We start from the raw sequence: 14,478 nt of genomic DNA, 5'->3' as shown, positions 1-14,478 counted from the left end.
ACTCCCTGCTGAGCATGGAGCCTGATGTGGGGCTCGATCCCATGACCCTGAGATCATGACCTGAGCTTGAAACCAAGAGTTGGATGCTTAACTGACTGAGCCACCCGGGTGCCCCAGGATTCATAATTTTTATTAATGTTCATGCTTACTTTCTATTTGAACATTTAAAAAACATTCTTGAAAGTAGAGAGAGAAGTACGAGGAGCCCCCATGGACCCAGCCTTAGTGTTACCAACTGTACACAGCTAATCTCAAATCCCTGAATGTCCTCCCCTTATTTGCTTCCTGGGGGACTACAAAGCAAATCCTTGGCATCATATCATTTTACACATAAATACCTACGTTTCTGGTTGAACAGCTCCCTCACCAGCCCCCTTTTTTTCCCTCTTATACCATTTTTTGTGGAAGAAACCAGATCGTGGCCCACACTTGGGATTGGGCCAATTGTTCCCTATAAATTGGTAATTAAATCTAAATGGAGAACCTGATAAAGTTCAGGTTTAGGATCAAGTTTAGATCTTCTGACAGGAATAGCCTAAATATTTTTCTTCTCAAAAAATTAGAATAGCAAATACTTATTAAGTGTCGGTTACGTACTAGGCACTGCTCTGTGCCCTTGATGTGTGCGGGCGAGCTCATTGAATCCTGCTAACAATCCAGATTATGCAGTGGCTCTGTTCCTATCCCCATTTTATGGATGAAGAAACTGAGGCACAGAGAAGCTGAATACCTTGTCCCAGCTCACAAAAGTAGGATGTGACAGAGCTGGTTTGGAATGCCGGCTCTCCAGTGTCCTGCCACTTTGTGACCTACTTTTCCATTTCACTGAGCAGAACAGCAGAGTGTTTCCCCATGACAGGCAAATATTCTTCAAGGTGACTTCAAGAAGTCCTGTGGAATCCCTTATATGAGGATTTGTGGGCCGTTACTCAATCCCTATTTGTTGGACACTGAGGTTATTGCTGTTTGTCACTGTGGCATGGTGTTGAGTGTCCATCTAGGCTTTAATTTTTAAAAAATTTTTAAGCCATTTTCTTAATTGCTTTCCTTTCTTGCCCCATTCCTTCCCTCGGGGGATCTGCTGTCAGCTGTAGGCACCCTCGGCACGCCATTTAGATCTTTTCCTTGGCCCCCACAGATTCCCTCCTCCAGGTGTGGGATGGGCATGGGACAACATTCGGACCTTGGTTTCCAACCTTCCCCCATCCGTGCCGAGCCATTGAGTAAGGAGAGGTGGCTGCCAGGGTCAGGAGCCAAAGAGTGCATCTGCATCAGAGGTTTAGGAAGGAAGGGTTGGTGCCGAAGAGGGAAGCAGACCCCACATGTCCCCATCCCCTCTGCCAGCCACCCCCACCCCGTGCTCTTCCCACATGTACTGGGGCCTAAATTTTAGTCCCCGAAGGATGCTACCTGGGCTCAGCATTGGTGCTGGGTGGCTGGATGACACAGACCTCTTCAGCTTCCTTCCTCCTCCCTCACTGTTGTCTGTGTCTGCCCTCCTCTGTCCTCTCTGTTTCTAAGAAAGTCAGCCCTTCCTCGCCCCACTCTGTCTGGCTCCCAACTTATGCCCTCAGGCCTCCCACCCTCAGTGTTCTCCTCTTGTCCTGTGCCTTTTAGAATCTCCCAGCTGCATCCTTTTTCTTGACTTACAGAAGACTCAGAGCTCCTGTGCTTTTAGGAACCAGAATCCCAGCCAGACCACTGTCTCTGCTCCCTGCTGTTTCCTCCTGCTTACTGTTGTGTGGATGATAGTGAGTTTGGGCTTCTCACCAGTCTGGGCTCACATCTGAGTTCTCCTGCGGCCCCTCTCTGTGACCTCACCTTGGTCATTTCCCTTCATCTGTAAAATGGACATAATGGCAAAGATGGAGAGAATGAAAGGTAACCAGTCCTGCACAAGACTTGGCAGGATAAATGGCAGGCAGACACCACTCCCCTCCTCCCCAAGGGAAAGCTTGAATGCCCCCCACTGAGAGCGGGGTATATCTGTGTATGGATCTCTTTGGGCCTTTTGCCACCTCTCCCCAGTCTACCTCTCCAACTTTCATTATGTCAGTCAGGATGAAAACAATCCCCCCGTCTGTTTATTGAGCACCTACCGTGGGTCATGCCACTCGGCTGAGTTCTTGGTGTCCCATGACACCCACCCACACACCCATATTGCTGGGCGCTTTGCATCCACACTTGGGGACCCATGACTATTCTGGATTTTTTTTTTTTTAAGTAGGCTCAATGCTCAGGGCGGAGCCCAATATGGGGCTTGAACCCACAACCCTGAGATCAAGACCCGAGCTGAGATCAAGAGTCGGACTCTGAACTGACCGAGCCACCCAGGTGCCCCTGTTCTGGTTTTTTGAACACCATCCCCATTCTCTTCTCTTCCAGTTGCTTCATGTCCGAAGAGGGCAGATCTTTTCTTCACATTAGCATTTTGATCTTAAATCCTGTTTTCTATGATTAAAGAATTCTAGAATGGTTCCAAAGGTCGTCCAGCCCCGCCCACAAGTCCCATTTCTCATGTAGTCATGGTTACCATTTTCTTGTGTCTGATACAAAAAATTTTAACCCAAATACAATCATCTCTAAAAAGCTTCCCTCCCGTTGGCTCCAAAGCATTAGCCATCATTCCCACCTGCCCGCCATGTGTGGTTTTGGACTTTTTTCTGTTCTGTTCTATTCATTTCTCTGTATATACATATCCAACCTTTACAAACATAACAGCTGTAGAACAGGTTTTATTTATTTTATTTATTTATTTTTAAAATATCTATTTATTTGACAGAGAGAGACATAGCGAGAGCAGGAACACAAGCAGAGGGAGTGGGAGAGGGAGAAGCAGGCTTCCCGCCGAGCAGGGAGCCCGATGTGGGACTCGATCCCAGGACCCTGGGATCATGACCTGAGCTGAAGGCAGACGCTTAATGACTAAGCCACCCAGGTGCCCCTAGAGCAGGTTTTAATACCTGGCAAGATGAGCTGGTCCCTCAGGCACCTGGATGGCTCAGTTGTTAAGCGTCTGCCTTCAGCTCAGGTCATGATCCCAGGGTCTTGGGATCGAGCCTCACATCGGGCTTCCTGCTCGGCGGGAAGCCTGCTTCTCCCTCTCCCACTCCCTCTGCTTGTGTTCCTGCTCTCGCTGTCTCTCTCTGTCAAATAAATAAAATCTTAAAAAAAAAAAAAAAAAAAAAAGATGAGCTGGTCCCTCTCCCCCTTCTTTTTTGAGGTGGTTTTCTTGTCTCTAAAGCTCAGTTTGGGGGTTTCATCTTCTCCAGAGCTTTCTTCTGTCCCCCACCTCACACCAGGCCGGGCGTCACCCCTCCTTCCTCCAGACACTTCTGTTGCTTTTCGGGACTGCTCTTTGTGTTCATGTTCTCCGCGTTTCTGAGGAAACGGTCTGGCTTGTGGCCCGGTCTGTGAGTGACCTATGGGACAGGGTCCATGGTGGGCATCCAGGCACCTTGGCCTGCCTGGCACTGCCCCTGCCCTGACCGTCTGTCCCCGCAGGCTACATCGGCGTGGTAAACCGCAGCCAGAAGGACATCGAGGGCAAGAAGGACATCCGTGCGGCGCTGGCGGCCGAGAGAAAGTTCTTCCTCTCCCACCCGGCCTACCGGCACATGGCCGACCGCATGGGCACCCCGCACCTGCAGAAGACCCTGAATCAGGTACGGCCAGGGTTTTGTGCCGGTGTAGTCCGCTACGCTGCTGGCCGTGGTCCAGAGCAACATGGGTCCCAGCCACATTTGGTTCGGGGCCTGACGAAGGGGGGTTGTTCCGTGAGTCTCTAGCGGCACAATTATCTCCATTGCTGTTATTGTTGCTTTTATTTTAATTATAATTAAATACTTGGAATTGTCTAATCAGCGTACCCAGAGGTTTACATACAGTTCCTGGTGTCGGTGACCTGGTGACAATGGCCTGGCCCTCACTAAGGCAGGGTGCCCAGGAGCGCTGGACGGGACCTCTGCGGGGCTGAAGCCTAGCCCCACCTCTGACCAGGTGGCCCAGCCTGTCTGAGCCCCTGTCCCCTGGGTGTCAGCTGGGAACCATCACTGGCCGCTCTTTCTGTACCGGGAACGTATTCTCAGCTTTCAGAAACCACGAGCATGCCGTGAGGTGCCCCCGTCTGCCCCCCCTTCCACCCGTGGGACCCACTGTCAACTGTGCCTGCGCTTCTTTCTGTCCATAGAAGCAAAAAGGACTTTCGAGAATCACAGTTCTCCCTTTCTTACCGTAAAGGATGACGTAGTTGTGGATGCCTCTTCCCCCCCCCCCCCCCCCCCCCCCGCCCCGCATTTGGGTTTTTCTGCTCAGCACTGTCTCCTGGAGCGCTGGCCGGGCCGAAAAGCACCCTTCCCCGTTCTTTCTCGTGGCTGCGTCGTGGTCTCTGAACGCACGGGCCGCAGGCTGTCCCGCCAGGCTCTCTTTGGAGAGCGACCACGAAGGTGGCCGTTAATGTGAATACCGTCATACGGCTCGTGTGTGGATTTCTCTGGAGAGTAAAATCCCTGATGGGGGATTACGTAGGCACGCTGTGACAGGCCGTGTCTGTCCTTAGGGTCAGTCCTGGTTTGTCCACCCAGGGTTGCAAGATGTGCCCTTTGGATACTTGGTGGCAGCTTCCCAGAAGGGGGGAGGAACTCAGAGCCACAGTCAGGCAGGCGGTGGGGGCACAGTGGCAACGCCCAAGCAGGGCTGTGTCCTCAGGAAAGGCATATTTCGAATGTGGGGGCGCAGCCTCGGAGCACGTCCCCACATGAAGGCACGATGGGGGCCAGGAAGAGCCAGTGCAGAACAGGAAGGCAGAGGGGGCAGCTGAGGGGAGCAAAGGGGACGGAACGTGTCCAGTGGGAGGAAGCGGTTGGCCTGGGCGAAGAAGGGGGAAGAAGGGAAGTAAAATGCCCCGCAGTTGGTGGGGGCCTGGCTGGCCTCTGGGGGGCCTGGCTCTGCATCGTGGCACTTCCTGGAGCTGTGCCCACCCCCGCCCCGCATTTCCCCGTGATCACAGCGGGGCTGCTCTCGTGCTCTAGGATGCTGTCAGACACGGGGGTGAAGGTCTGTAGAGCGTGTAGCCTCCATGCCCCCCTTAAAGGCCTGCGGCTCCCAGAGGGGTCTGGGACCAGCCGCTGGGGCAGGGCCCCCAACCACAGAGGACTTCAGCAGGGCCATCAGATTCATAAGCACCGAGTGTGAGGCTCCCTCACACCTTTTTTGTAGCTTGAGGATGGACGCTAGTAAATTCTTGTCTGTTGTGGGAAAGATGGCAGCAAGGGCTTCTTTTCACTTTTAGGGTATTAGCTGCTTTTATGGCTTTTGTTTTGTTCCCTCCCTCCTGCCCGCGCGTCTCTCTTTCTCTCTATTAAAATAAAAAATAAAGTCATACAGCCCAAATACAGTGACCCATTTCTTCCCATGTGGTGCTGGGTCCTTTCCCCAGCGGTGGCCAGTGTCACCACTAACTGGGCTGCCTTCTAGCAACGCTCAGGGCCTGGAGAGACCACTGTGTCTGTAATGCCCCCCATCACTATCTCCCTCTCCCTCCTCCCTTCCCTCTCCCCTTTCTTTCCCTTGCCTTCCCTTACTTCTTTCCCTCCCTTAACAACGGTTTGTTTTCTGTTCTCTCTCACGTTTTCTCTCACCACCCATCCTGAGGCTTATGCTGTAACCTTTTCTGCAGTGCTGCTTCCTCTCACAACTCGTGAGCAGTTAACACCCCATGATTCCAAAGCAGAAGAGGAGAGGAGAAGAGGCCACAAGGAGAGGCCCCCTTCCTACCCGCCTGCCCCACTCCGGCCTTGCTTCCACTTTTGCTTCCCGTAGAGCTTCCTTCTCTCTGTTCGGGCAGCTAAAACTACGTTCCTCCTTTTCCCTGTCTTCCACAGAAGGAAGCACATGCTGTTACGTTCCTTTCATTGGGGAGTTTGTTTCCATCTTAGTTTATAGGGCCCGTCCCTGCGTCTCTCCATCTGCCTGTTGTTCCATGGCCCACGTGGACCGTCACCCACGGGCCAGTCCTTCAGTGCGTGGGTCCTTGGGTGGCCTCCTGGGCCTCTCACCAGAGCACTTGTGGGAGGCTGTTGCTGGTCGGCACACGTGTCATGTGGACCCTGCGGCGCGGACAGCCTGGTTAGCTGCCCTACGGGGACCACCTCTCCTTGGCCCAACCACTAGTGTGACTCCAACCGGAGAGTTCCCTGGCTTTCTCCTGAGGCTGGGTGGTGTGCTGGGCTCAGTGGGGCATCTTGGCATCGGTCCTTGGAAGGTGCTACGGGCCGGCCCCTTCCCGGCATCCCGCCTGTCCTAACCTCTGAGTTCTGGCTTCTCTCCCTTCCCCAGCAACTGACCAACCACATCAGGGAGTCGCTGCCAGCCCTGCGGAGCAAGCTGCAGAGCCAGCTGCTATCCCTGGAGAAGGAGGTGGAGGAGTACAAGAACTTCCGGCCCGATGACCCCACCCGCAAAACCAAAGCCTTGCTGCAGTACGTGCTTCCCCCCCAAGCCCCCCAGCCTGGCTCATGGGGTCCTCTGCCCAGCCACGGGGTCCCAGGTCCAGGCTGGGTGCCGGTCCTCAGTTGTCCATCTGTTCACTTAGTGTAACATTTGTGGAGAGCCTCCTATGTGCGGGGCCCTGTCCTGAGCCCTGGGGTTGCCACAGTGAATGGGGCAGACAGCAATCCCTGCCCCGTGTGCTTAGGACGGGGATGGGGGAGGGATGGGACAGAAAATAAGTAAGAAAACACGTCGTGCATTAAATGGTGAAATATTAATGTGGGGAAGGGGCTAGGGTGCCGGGATGGGCCTGGGGGTGCCATTTAAAACAGAGTGGTCAAGAAGGCTGCGCTGAGACAGAGTCAGGCAAAGACCTGGAGAGGTCAGGGATGGGGGCCTGGCCAGTGCAGAGGCCCTGAGGCAGGACTGTGGTCTGCAGTGTTGGAGGGGGCTGTATGACAGAACAGAACGAGTGAGGGGCAGAGTGGAGGAAGGAAGGGGACGGGGCAGAGATTCAGGTCTTTGTGGGCCACAGGGAGGAATTGGGCTTTTGCTCCAAGTAAGGTGGGATCCATGGAGGGTTCTGAGCAGAGGAGGGATGGCCCTGATTCAGGTATCATAGGCGCCCTCTGGTGGCCGTGGGGAGGACAGACATGGGGGACTGGGGTGGGAGCCAGCTCTCTCTGCTCTGTCCTTGGAATTCTCACTCGGACCCTGAGTCGGTGCTCACTGTCCCAGCTAAGAGCTGTGGGGGACTCTTCACAGCCGTCCTGCTGTGAGGCAGGGGGTAGGTGTGCCCCACGATCCCAGGCTCTCTCTCTCTCAAGGCTTCTCTTGCCACTGTATTCCCGGTTTCTGGACTACCAGGAACCCTGGGTGCTTGGCTAGAGTGCGATCCAGAAACTCCCTGGCAGCTCATAAGGCAGATGGTGCCACCCATGTGGCTCCTCCCCTGGACACACCAGAGGGACACCACCCGCAATGGCCATCATAACCCTGCTGTCCGTGTCCATCCCTCCCCGCCCCCCGCCACTCAGCACTGCATGGTGGAGGGTTCAGGGGTGAGAATGCTTTTATGCTCAAACTTAACACTGTTTACTTCTTGTGGGCAAAGAGTTTCTTGGGATCTGAGATCACCCTATGCCTGCCCTCCCACCGGGTGTCCAGGGAGAACCCTATTCACTGGCAGCCACGCCTGGCTGCCCCGGCGTCTTGAAGGCATCAGCCGTGTTTGCTCACGAGCGCTGGGCATCTCTTCGCTAGCAAACTGTGCTTCATGCTGCTGGCCCAGTGGGGGCTGGTCCCTCAGTTGCAGCAGCTCCCCTTCAGGGCAGACTGCACGCAGAACTTGAGGACATCAAGAATTTGGAGGGGGGCAGAGATCCAGAAATGATTAAGGCAGACAGTGCAAGAAACTGGGGAAACAACTAGAAATGCTAAGAAAAACCGAACACTAATACACACTTTAGTTTTCCGCTGCTCACATGGTCACAGTACTAATCAGCAACACTTGGAGACCTTTTTAAGGGCTGGGCTGGGTTCCAAGGGCCCATGTGTGGTATTAACATATTTCATCAATTATGTGAGCACTTTTTAAAAAGAAAAACATTTTAACTTCCCTGAATTCAGAAGTTTGAGGTGAATCACCATTAATTAGCCAGTTTTTCTGGCATTTTTTCTTTTTTGTGGGGGTACAGACTAATAGTGCTCTTTAGGATTGGTGATTTCTTGGAGTTAATAAAATCTAGAAGTTCTTTGAATCCTCACAATGACCCCATGTGGGGACACTGTTAAGATCAACTCACTATGCAGAGGCTCAGAGGCTCAGAGGGGCAAAGACACCTGAATTGTGTGGAGGGGCTACCTTTTCACTCACAGTTCTGCCTGGTCAGGGCAGAGGTTGCTAAGCTGTGACCTCACCCCCCACTCTTACCATCTGCAAAATGGGAGTAAAAACTGCTACCCACCAATCACTGTACTGGGCCCATAGAGCGGGCCTGGCGTGTCGTGATTGCGTGCCATGGGTAGTCCTGTAATTTATTTGTTTTGGTCTACGCGTACATCGTGCTGCTAAAAAAATGAAAAGGAGCATATAAGCCACGGCTTGACTCAGAGCGTGATTCTGGAGCTGTGTCACAACCTCCCCTCTGATGTTCGGGTTCTCTTTTTCCTGGTAGGATGGTCCAGCAGTTTGGGGTGGACTTTGAAAAGAGGATCGAAGGCTCTGGAGACCAAGTGGACACGCTGGAGCTCTCCGGGGGTGCCCGAATCAATCGCATCTTCCATGAGCGGTTTCCCTTTGAGCTGGTGAAGGTAGCGCTACCGGGCTGGGCCCTCCTGACTCTGGTCAGGGCCTCCTCCCAGGCCAGGGGGTCTTGAGCTCCTGCCTCCAGGCTTCTGCCTACTGTGGGCGGAGGTGGTGGAGATGTCACCTTTGGGCTTCCTTCCCTGAGCAGGCAGCTTCGAGGTGTGCAGCAGACCCATAGGAAAGTTCCATTTTTGCCCTCTGACGAAAACCAATACACATTCTTTGCAAAATACATAGAAATCATAGGTCGATTCTCATGGGAAAATGCCCTCCTCGTGGTGAAGGGGAAAAAAAGCAGGTTAAGGAGCCAACACGTATAGCATAGCATACAGATAATATTTACAGCACCCTTCCACATGAAGGCTGTGTCTCGATGTGTGTCTTTGCATAGACAGATCTGCAAGAATACTCATAAAAATGTCAGTTGTGGGATTTGAGATTTTTTTTTATTTGCTTGAAGTTTTATACTTTTCATACATCATTTTTATGAAAACCAGTAAAATTATTTTCAGTAGAAGATCAAAAGCTAAAGGGATGAAAACACCCATAATCCTAACATCTGCAGACAACTCCCGTTAGCATCTCGGTGTTTGCCCTTTCAGGATTATTTCTGTGCAAACGGGTAAGTCCCCAGCATACACACAACACAGCACATCTGCTCATCCATACTTGAAAAACGATTTATTGTGTCTCTGTACCCTGCTTTTTTCATATGGTGGCCATCTTTCCAAACCAATCATTTACATTTCATGCATTGCTAATGGCAAGATAATATCTTATGGATGTCCCATCATACATTGAACCAGTCTCCCATTATTAGACATTTAAGTTGTTTTCACATTTTTTAGCAGTTACGAATAGTTCTATGAACATAACTAATTCTTATGAATTCCTCGAGGTAGGTTTCTAGACCATTTAAAACTGCCTGAGAGTATAGTTACGTGTTTGGAGGACCTTGATTGGTACTGCCAAATAGTCCATAAAAAAGTTTATGTGAATTCATGTTCCCTCTGAGAGAGAGTGAGAGTGTTCATTTCAAACCATCCTCGCTGAAATTGGGTTTTAATGTTTTTAAAAATTTTGACCAGTGAAATAGTCTGTCGTGTGAAAACAGCCACACACAGGACATACGTTCCCCAAATACACACCTGTTGTGGGGGTGCCGCAGGTACCTCTTTGCATGTGAGTGATTTGTCTGCTCTCAGATGGAGTTTGACGAGAAGGATTTACGGCGCGAGATCAGCTACGCCATTAAGAACATCCACGGAGTCAGGCAAGTTCCAAGGGGAGAGCTGCCATGTTCCCTTCAGCTCCACGGCGCCACTCTCCAGCCAGTTGGTCCCCTATCCCTCCAGGTGCCCTGAGTGTGAGGCCTGGAGAGGGCTCCTGGGTGGTTTTTGGTAGCTTTAAGTTCTCCTGTGGGCCTCCAAGGGCACTCGAGGGCGGATGTGCTGTCTTGTGTGGATCTGTTGTAGGCCACGGGGCTGCTTGCCGCCCTTGGGTTAAATGTAGGTTAAACTGCCCAGTCAGTTGGCATGAGCCCAGCTTAGAAAGCTCACTGTAGCTTTGCCCCGGGGGGTTGCGGGGAGCCAGAGCTGAGTCACGATTACAGGAACCCAGCATGCGTCCCCATCACAGGTCCCCCGTGAGACTCCTAGGTCCCCTCTGTTATCCGACAAAAGTAGTCACTCTGGTTGTCCAGTCTTCCATCAACCCTGGGGTCCTCGGGTCATCCTGTGGGTTTCCAGGCAGTGGATGCAGGCATCCGACCCCCAGACCTGACTCAGTCTCGGGGCCCTGGCCCGTGCCTATGAAATTGCTGACCGTGCTTTGTTTCTCTCTGACTTATCTCCCCTACCCCCGGGTACGGATGGTTTTAGGACCGGGCTCTTCACCCCGGACTTGGCATTCGAGGCCATTGTGAAAAAGCAGGTCGTCAAGCTGAAAGAGCCCTGTCTGAAATGTGTCGACCTGGTTATCCAGGAGCTAATCAATACAGTTAGGCAGTGTACCAGTAAGGTATTGGGCCCTTGGCAGGGTGACTCCTGGCCTTGGAAGCGGGGGTATGGGGGTTTGGTATCAGGCTCCCAGTGCTGCTCCAGCCTTTGCCCTTCCCCCCACCCAGATTACCTCAGTTTCCAAGAATGTGGCCTTCTCCCTGGGGCTCGGGCGGCGGCGTTGGACTGGGTGCGATGTCTGGGAGGGAGGGGGGGTGCGCCAAGCCTCCAGAACTGGCCTGACTGGTGGGCAGGGCTCCCTGGGACCCTGATACCAAGCCTAGCATGTGTCTGATGGACGTGGGGGTTTCGTTGGGCTGTCGCTTTGCTGCCTTCTGGGAAGCAGAGAGGGACCCCGCGTCAGCTGTTGGGAGGCCAAGCTCCCTGAATCCCCCCCCCAAGCCGTCACCCCTTCTTAACGAATGCCTGGCACCCTCAGGCTTTCTGGAGCCAGCCACTTCTCTGTCCCCAAGGCACTAAGAGAGGTCCGAATGCTGACAGCAGACTGAGTGGGTGTCCGGCCCAGCAAAGCTGGCTCCGCTCCTTGCTGCCTCCACCAGCAGCCCTGGCTCCCTCCGGGTGTGGAGCTGTCCCCCCAGGCAGCACGTCCTCCCAGCCACTAGGCCCCAGGCATCTGTGTGCTGGTGTTCACGGGCCACCATCTCTGGCCGGCGGGACGCACTGGGCTCCCCCGCGGTCCTGGTTCCCAGGGCAGCACGCTTTGGCCGGACAGCTGAAGTCCTTCCCAGCGGGCGGTTTATGCTTGCACGTCCGCAGAGGCCCCAGAGCCCTGGGTCAGTCTCCTAAGGCAGGGAAACTCTGCTTGAGCCTTCTGTCTCAGTCTGGAACAGCCCACATTTGCTTCTTAAGCTTCTTCGATTAGAAAAGGGAGAGAGAGAAAAACCTAGATGGGGTGGAGATTATTGTCCCAGAGTCCCCTGTCACAGGTGTGAAAATTCGAGGGCTTCACATTCCCTTCGCCGTCTGAATGGTGATACTGACCCCCAGCCCCACCCCGGCCCCAGCCTGCCCTCCGACCCAGGACTCCTCCTTGATCTGAAGCAGCTTCCGGGGCAAATGCGGGCACAGGCTCCTACTTGCATGTCACTAACCAGCTGACTCTCCTTTCTTCTCTTTCTGTCTCCCATCCCACGTGTGTGGCCTGCACTGTCCCTGGGTGTCTTTCTACCTCATCCCGCCCTCCGCATGACCCAGGACGGGGCTCTTCACCCCCGACATGGCCTTTGAAGCCATTGTGAAAAAACAGATTGTAAAGCTTAAAGAGCCGAGTTTGAAGTGTGTTGATCTCGTGGTCTCAGAGCTGGCCACGGTCATTAAAAAGTGTGCCGAGAAGGTAACCGAAGGTTTTGTTGTCACCTGCGCATTTGTCCCGCATCTCCTCTCCCCCCATGTTAGTCTCCACCTGCGCATCTGGAAAGTCTGCCTCAGCAGGCACCCCCTTCCGTGGGCCACCTTTTGCTTGGCAGCATCTCAACTTTGCCTGGCAGACGAGAGGGGGGAGTTGCAGTGCCTAGGTGTTCCACGTTTCCAGTTTGGGCTCTGATGGGGACGGGAGGCCTGGGGTGTTGCCAGGGACAGTCACCAAGCAGGCAGTGGGGACGAGCGGCGCGCCTGTTCCCGGAACCCCTAATTAGAGGAAGAGGGTCTCCACCCGTCACCCAGCGTGAACTGTGATTGGTGTGCGGACCTGCGAGTTTGTGTGTTAAGGGGCAATTCAGAGGCTTTCCACTAGTGACTTTGACCGTCCGCTCAGTTTTCCCCAACACGCGGACTTAACCCAAACCTTGGAGGGTGGGCTTCTCTGTGTTTGGTTCAGTTAGGATCGGGGAAGAGCCTTCTGTAAGGAGGTCCCTCTGAGGTAGATGGCCCAGATGCCGCTCCCGTCATCCTAGAACAGGCGCTACTCACTCACGAGCTGGGCGAGAGTTCCCACCCCACTGGCCCGCTGGCCCTGATTAGGCTTGGTGTCCTTGCTCTCACCCCGTGCTGGGCGGAGGGGGTGGCCATCACTCTCGGGCAGTAGACACACACCACCCACTTTCTCTTGCCACTTTCCACCTTCAGATCCACTCTCAAAAAGCATCTCTGCTCGTGCGTGGGCGCCCTGTCACTCTGTCTGGCACACCGTCGCCCCACCGTCCCCTTCTTGTCTCCCAGCTAGGGCAGCTATGAGACAGGAGTGCGGTGGGGACTCGGTAGGCCCACCCCTGGTCACTCCCCTTCCCCCGTGTTCTCTCTGTGGTTCATGTTGTTTCCTGTGCCATGAGGACTCAACCAATGCCACCCCCCCCCCCAACCCCCAGCTCAGCTCCTACCCCCGCTTGCGAGAAGAGACGGAGCGAATCGTCACTACCTACATCCGGGAACGGGAGGGGAGAACCAAGGACCAGGTAATTGGCTTTTTGTTTGACTTTTCAGGTATAATTTATGTGTGTAATTTTTTTAATGTGCTTAAATCTTGAGCATACATTGCCTTGAATAATGACAGATGCGTAAAGCAAGGTGACCCCCACCTCAGTCAGACCCCCACCTCCGTGACCCTCAAAATTCCTGTCCTTTGCCCCACCGCCAACCCCAGCCCCCAGGCCCTGGCAACAACTGGTCTGCTCCCTTGTCCAGAATGTCACTCAAATGGACGCGTGTAGTATGTAGCATCTTGGTTCTGCCCTCCCTCACTCAGCGTAGAGTGTTCAGGACTCATCCCTGTTGTACGGGGTGTTTGCGAAGGTTGTTGCTGTTGATCGCTCAGTGGTGTCCCGTGGTGTGCGTGGGCCACAGCTTTCTTACCCGTTCGCCCAGCAGAGGATGTGTGGGTGCTTTTTAGGTTTTAACAGTTCCCTCGTGGAGACCGTCCAGGCACACACAAGGACAGAGAGTGGGGCCGGTCCCCACACCGCTGTGGCACGGGTCTCACCTGTCACGTGCCCAGTGAGCCCACGGCTGTCCTTTCGTCCCCGTGGGACCCTCATCTGGTCTCGGCCCCTCCCCCCAGTCGTCCACCGTGACCTCTTCGCCGGTGTTTGTTCAAACCAGAACAGGCCCCCGTGTTGGGTTCGGGTGTGATGCCCCCCGTGTCACCATCAGTGGAGCAGGACATGGCTCATTTGTCCTTCAGAGGGTCCCCCAGTCAGCCTGCGCCCCAGCCCATGTGGCTTCTGTAGCCCGGAAGTTGTATCAAAAGCTTGAAAGATTCCAGTTTTGTTGTCATCAGGGATGTGGCTGTCCCTTCGCCACGCCAGAGTGCCTGGTTGTCCCACGGCCAGCACCTCTGGGCGCCGGCCCAGGGCTCTGGCCCATGGCGCTCAGGCTTATAAAACCAGCAACAGTGGCTCCCATGCACAGAGCCCCCCAGCATTTTCCAGCAATCCCACAAGGTCCAAGTGCCTGGCGTGTTTCACGCTTGAGTGCTCAGAGGCACAGTGAAATGACAGGAAGAGGCAGGGTGTTGTGTAAAGGCCTGTCCCTTAGCTGAGATGACATCCTGACTGGCTCCTAGTCGCCTGGGTTTGTGTGTTCCATTCTCATGCCCTCACCTGGCCAAATTGCCTTCGCTGGGTTTTTGTTTGTTTCTTTTTTTGTTTGTTTTTTTAAGATTTTATTTATCTGACACAGAGAGAGCGCGCGCACAAGCAGGAGGAGTGGCAGGCAGGGGAGAAGCAGGCT

General features: G+C 53.9%; 1 protein-coding gene across 12 annotated transcripts in view; it reads left to right on the top strand.

Annotated features, from left to right (window-relative positions):
- The window catches only part of DNM2 (dynamin 2), an 86,010-nt gene that overhangs the window by 48,171 nt on the left and 23,361 nt on the right, over positions 1-14,478 (top strand). For 8 of the 12 annotated variants that reach the window (XM_034997689.1, XM_034997695.1, XM_034997686.1 and 5 more), the window contains exons 6-11: positions 3,505-3,665; positions 6,337-6,479; positions 8,667-8,802; positions 10,003-10,070; positions 10,678-10,816; positions 13,119-13,205. In XM_034997689.1, the coding sequence (XP_034853580.1) occupies positions 3,505-3,665; positions 6,337-6,479; positions 8,667-8,802; positions 10,003-10,070; positions 10,678-10,816; positions 13,119-13,205 (734 nt within the window). Of the gene's footprint in view, positions 1-3,504; positions 3,666-6,336; positions 6,480-8,666; positions 8,803-10,002; positions 10,071-10,677; positions 10,817-12,009; positions 12,149-13,118; positions 13,206-14,478 lie in introns of all 12 variants that reach the window. The other 4 variants (XM_034997692.1, XM_034997684.1, XM_034997694.1 and 1 more) reach the window with 1 other exon arrangement.

The sequence above is a fragment of the Mirounga leonina genome, unplaced genomic scaffold, assembly GCF_011800145.1.
Source record: "Mirounga leonina isolate KUSES-001 unplaced genomic scaffold, KU_Mleo_1.0 Mir_94, whole genome shotgun sequence".
Classification (NCBI taxonomy): Eukaryota; Metazoa; Chordata; class Mammalia; order Carnivora; family Phocidae; genus Mirounga; species Mirounga leonina.
The sequence above is the reverse complement of the archived record's forward strand: the minus strand, read 5'-3'. Positions and strand labels throughout refer to the sequence as shown.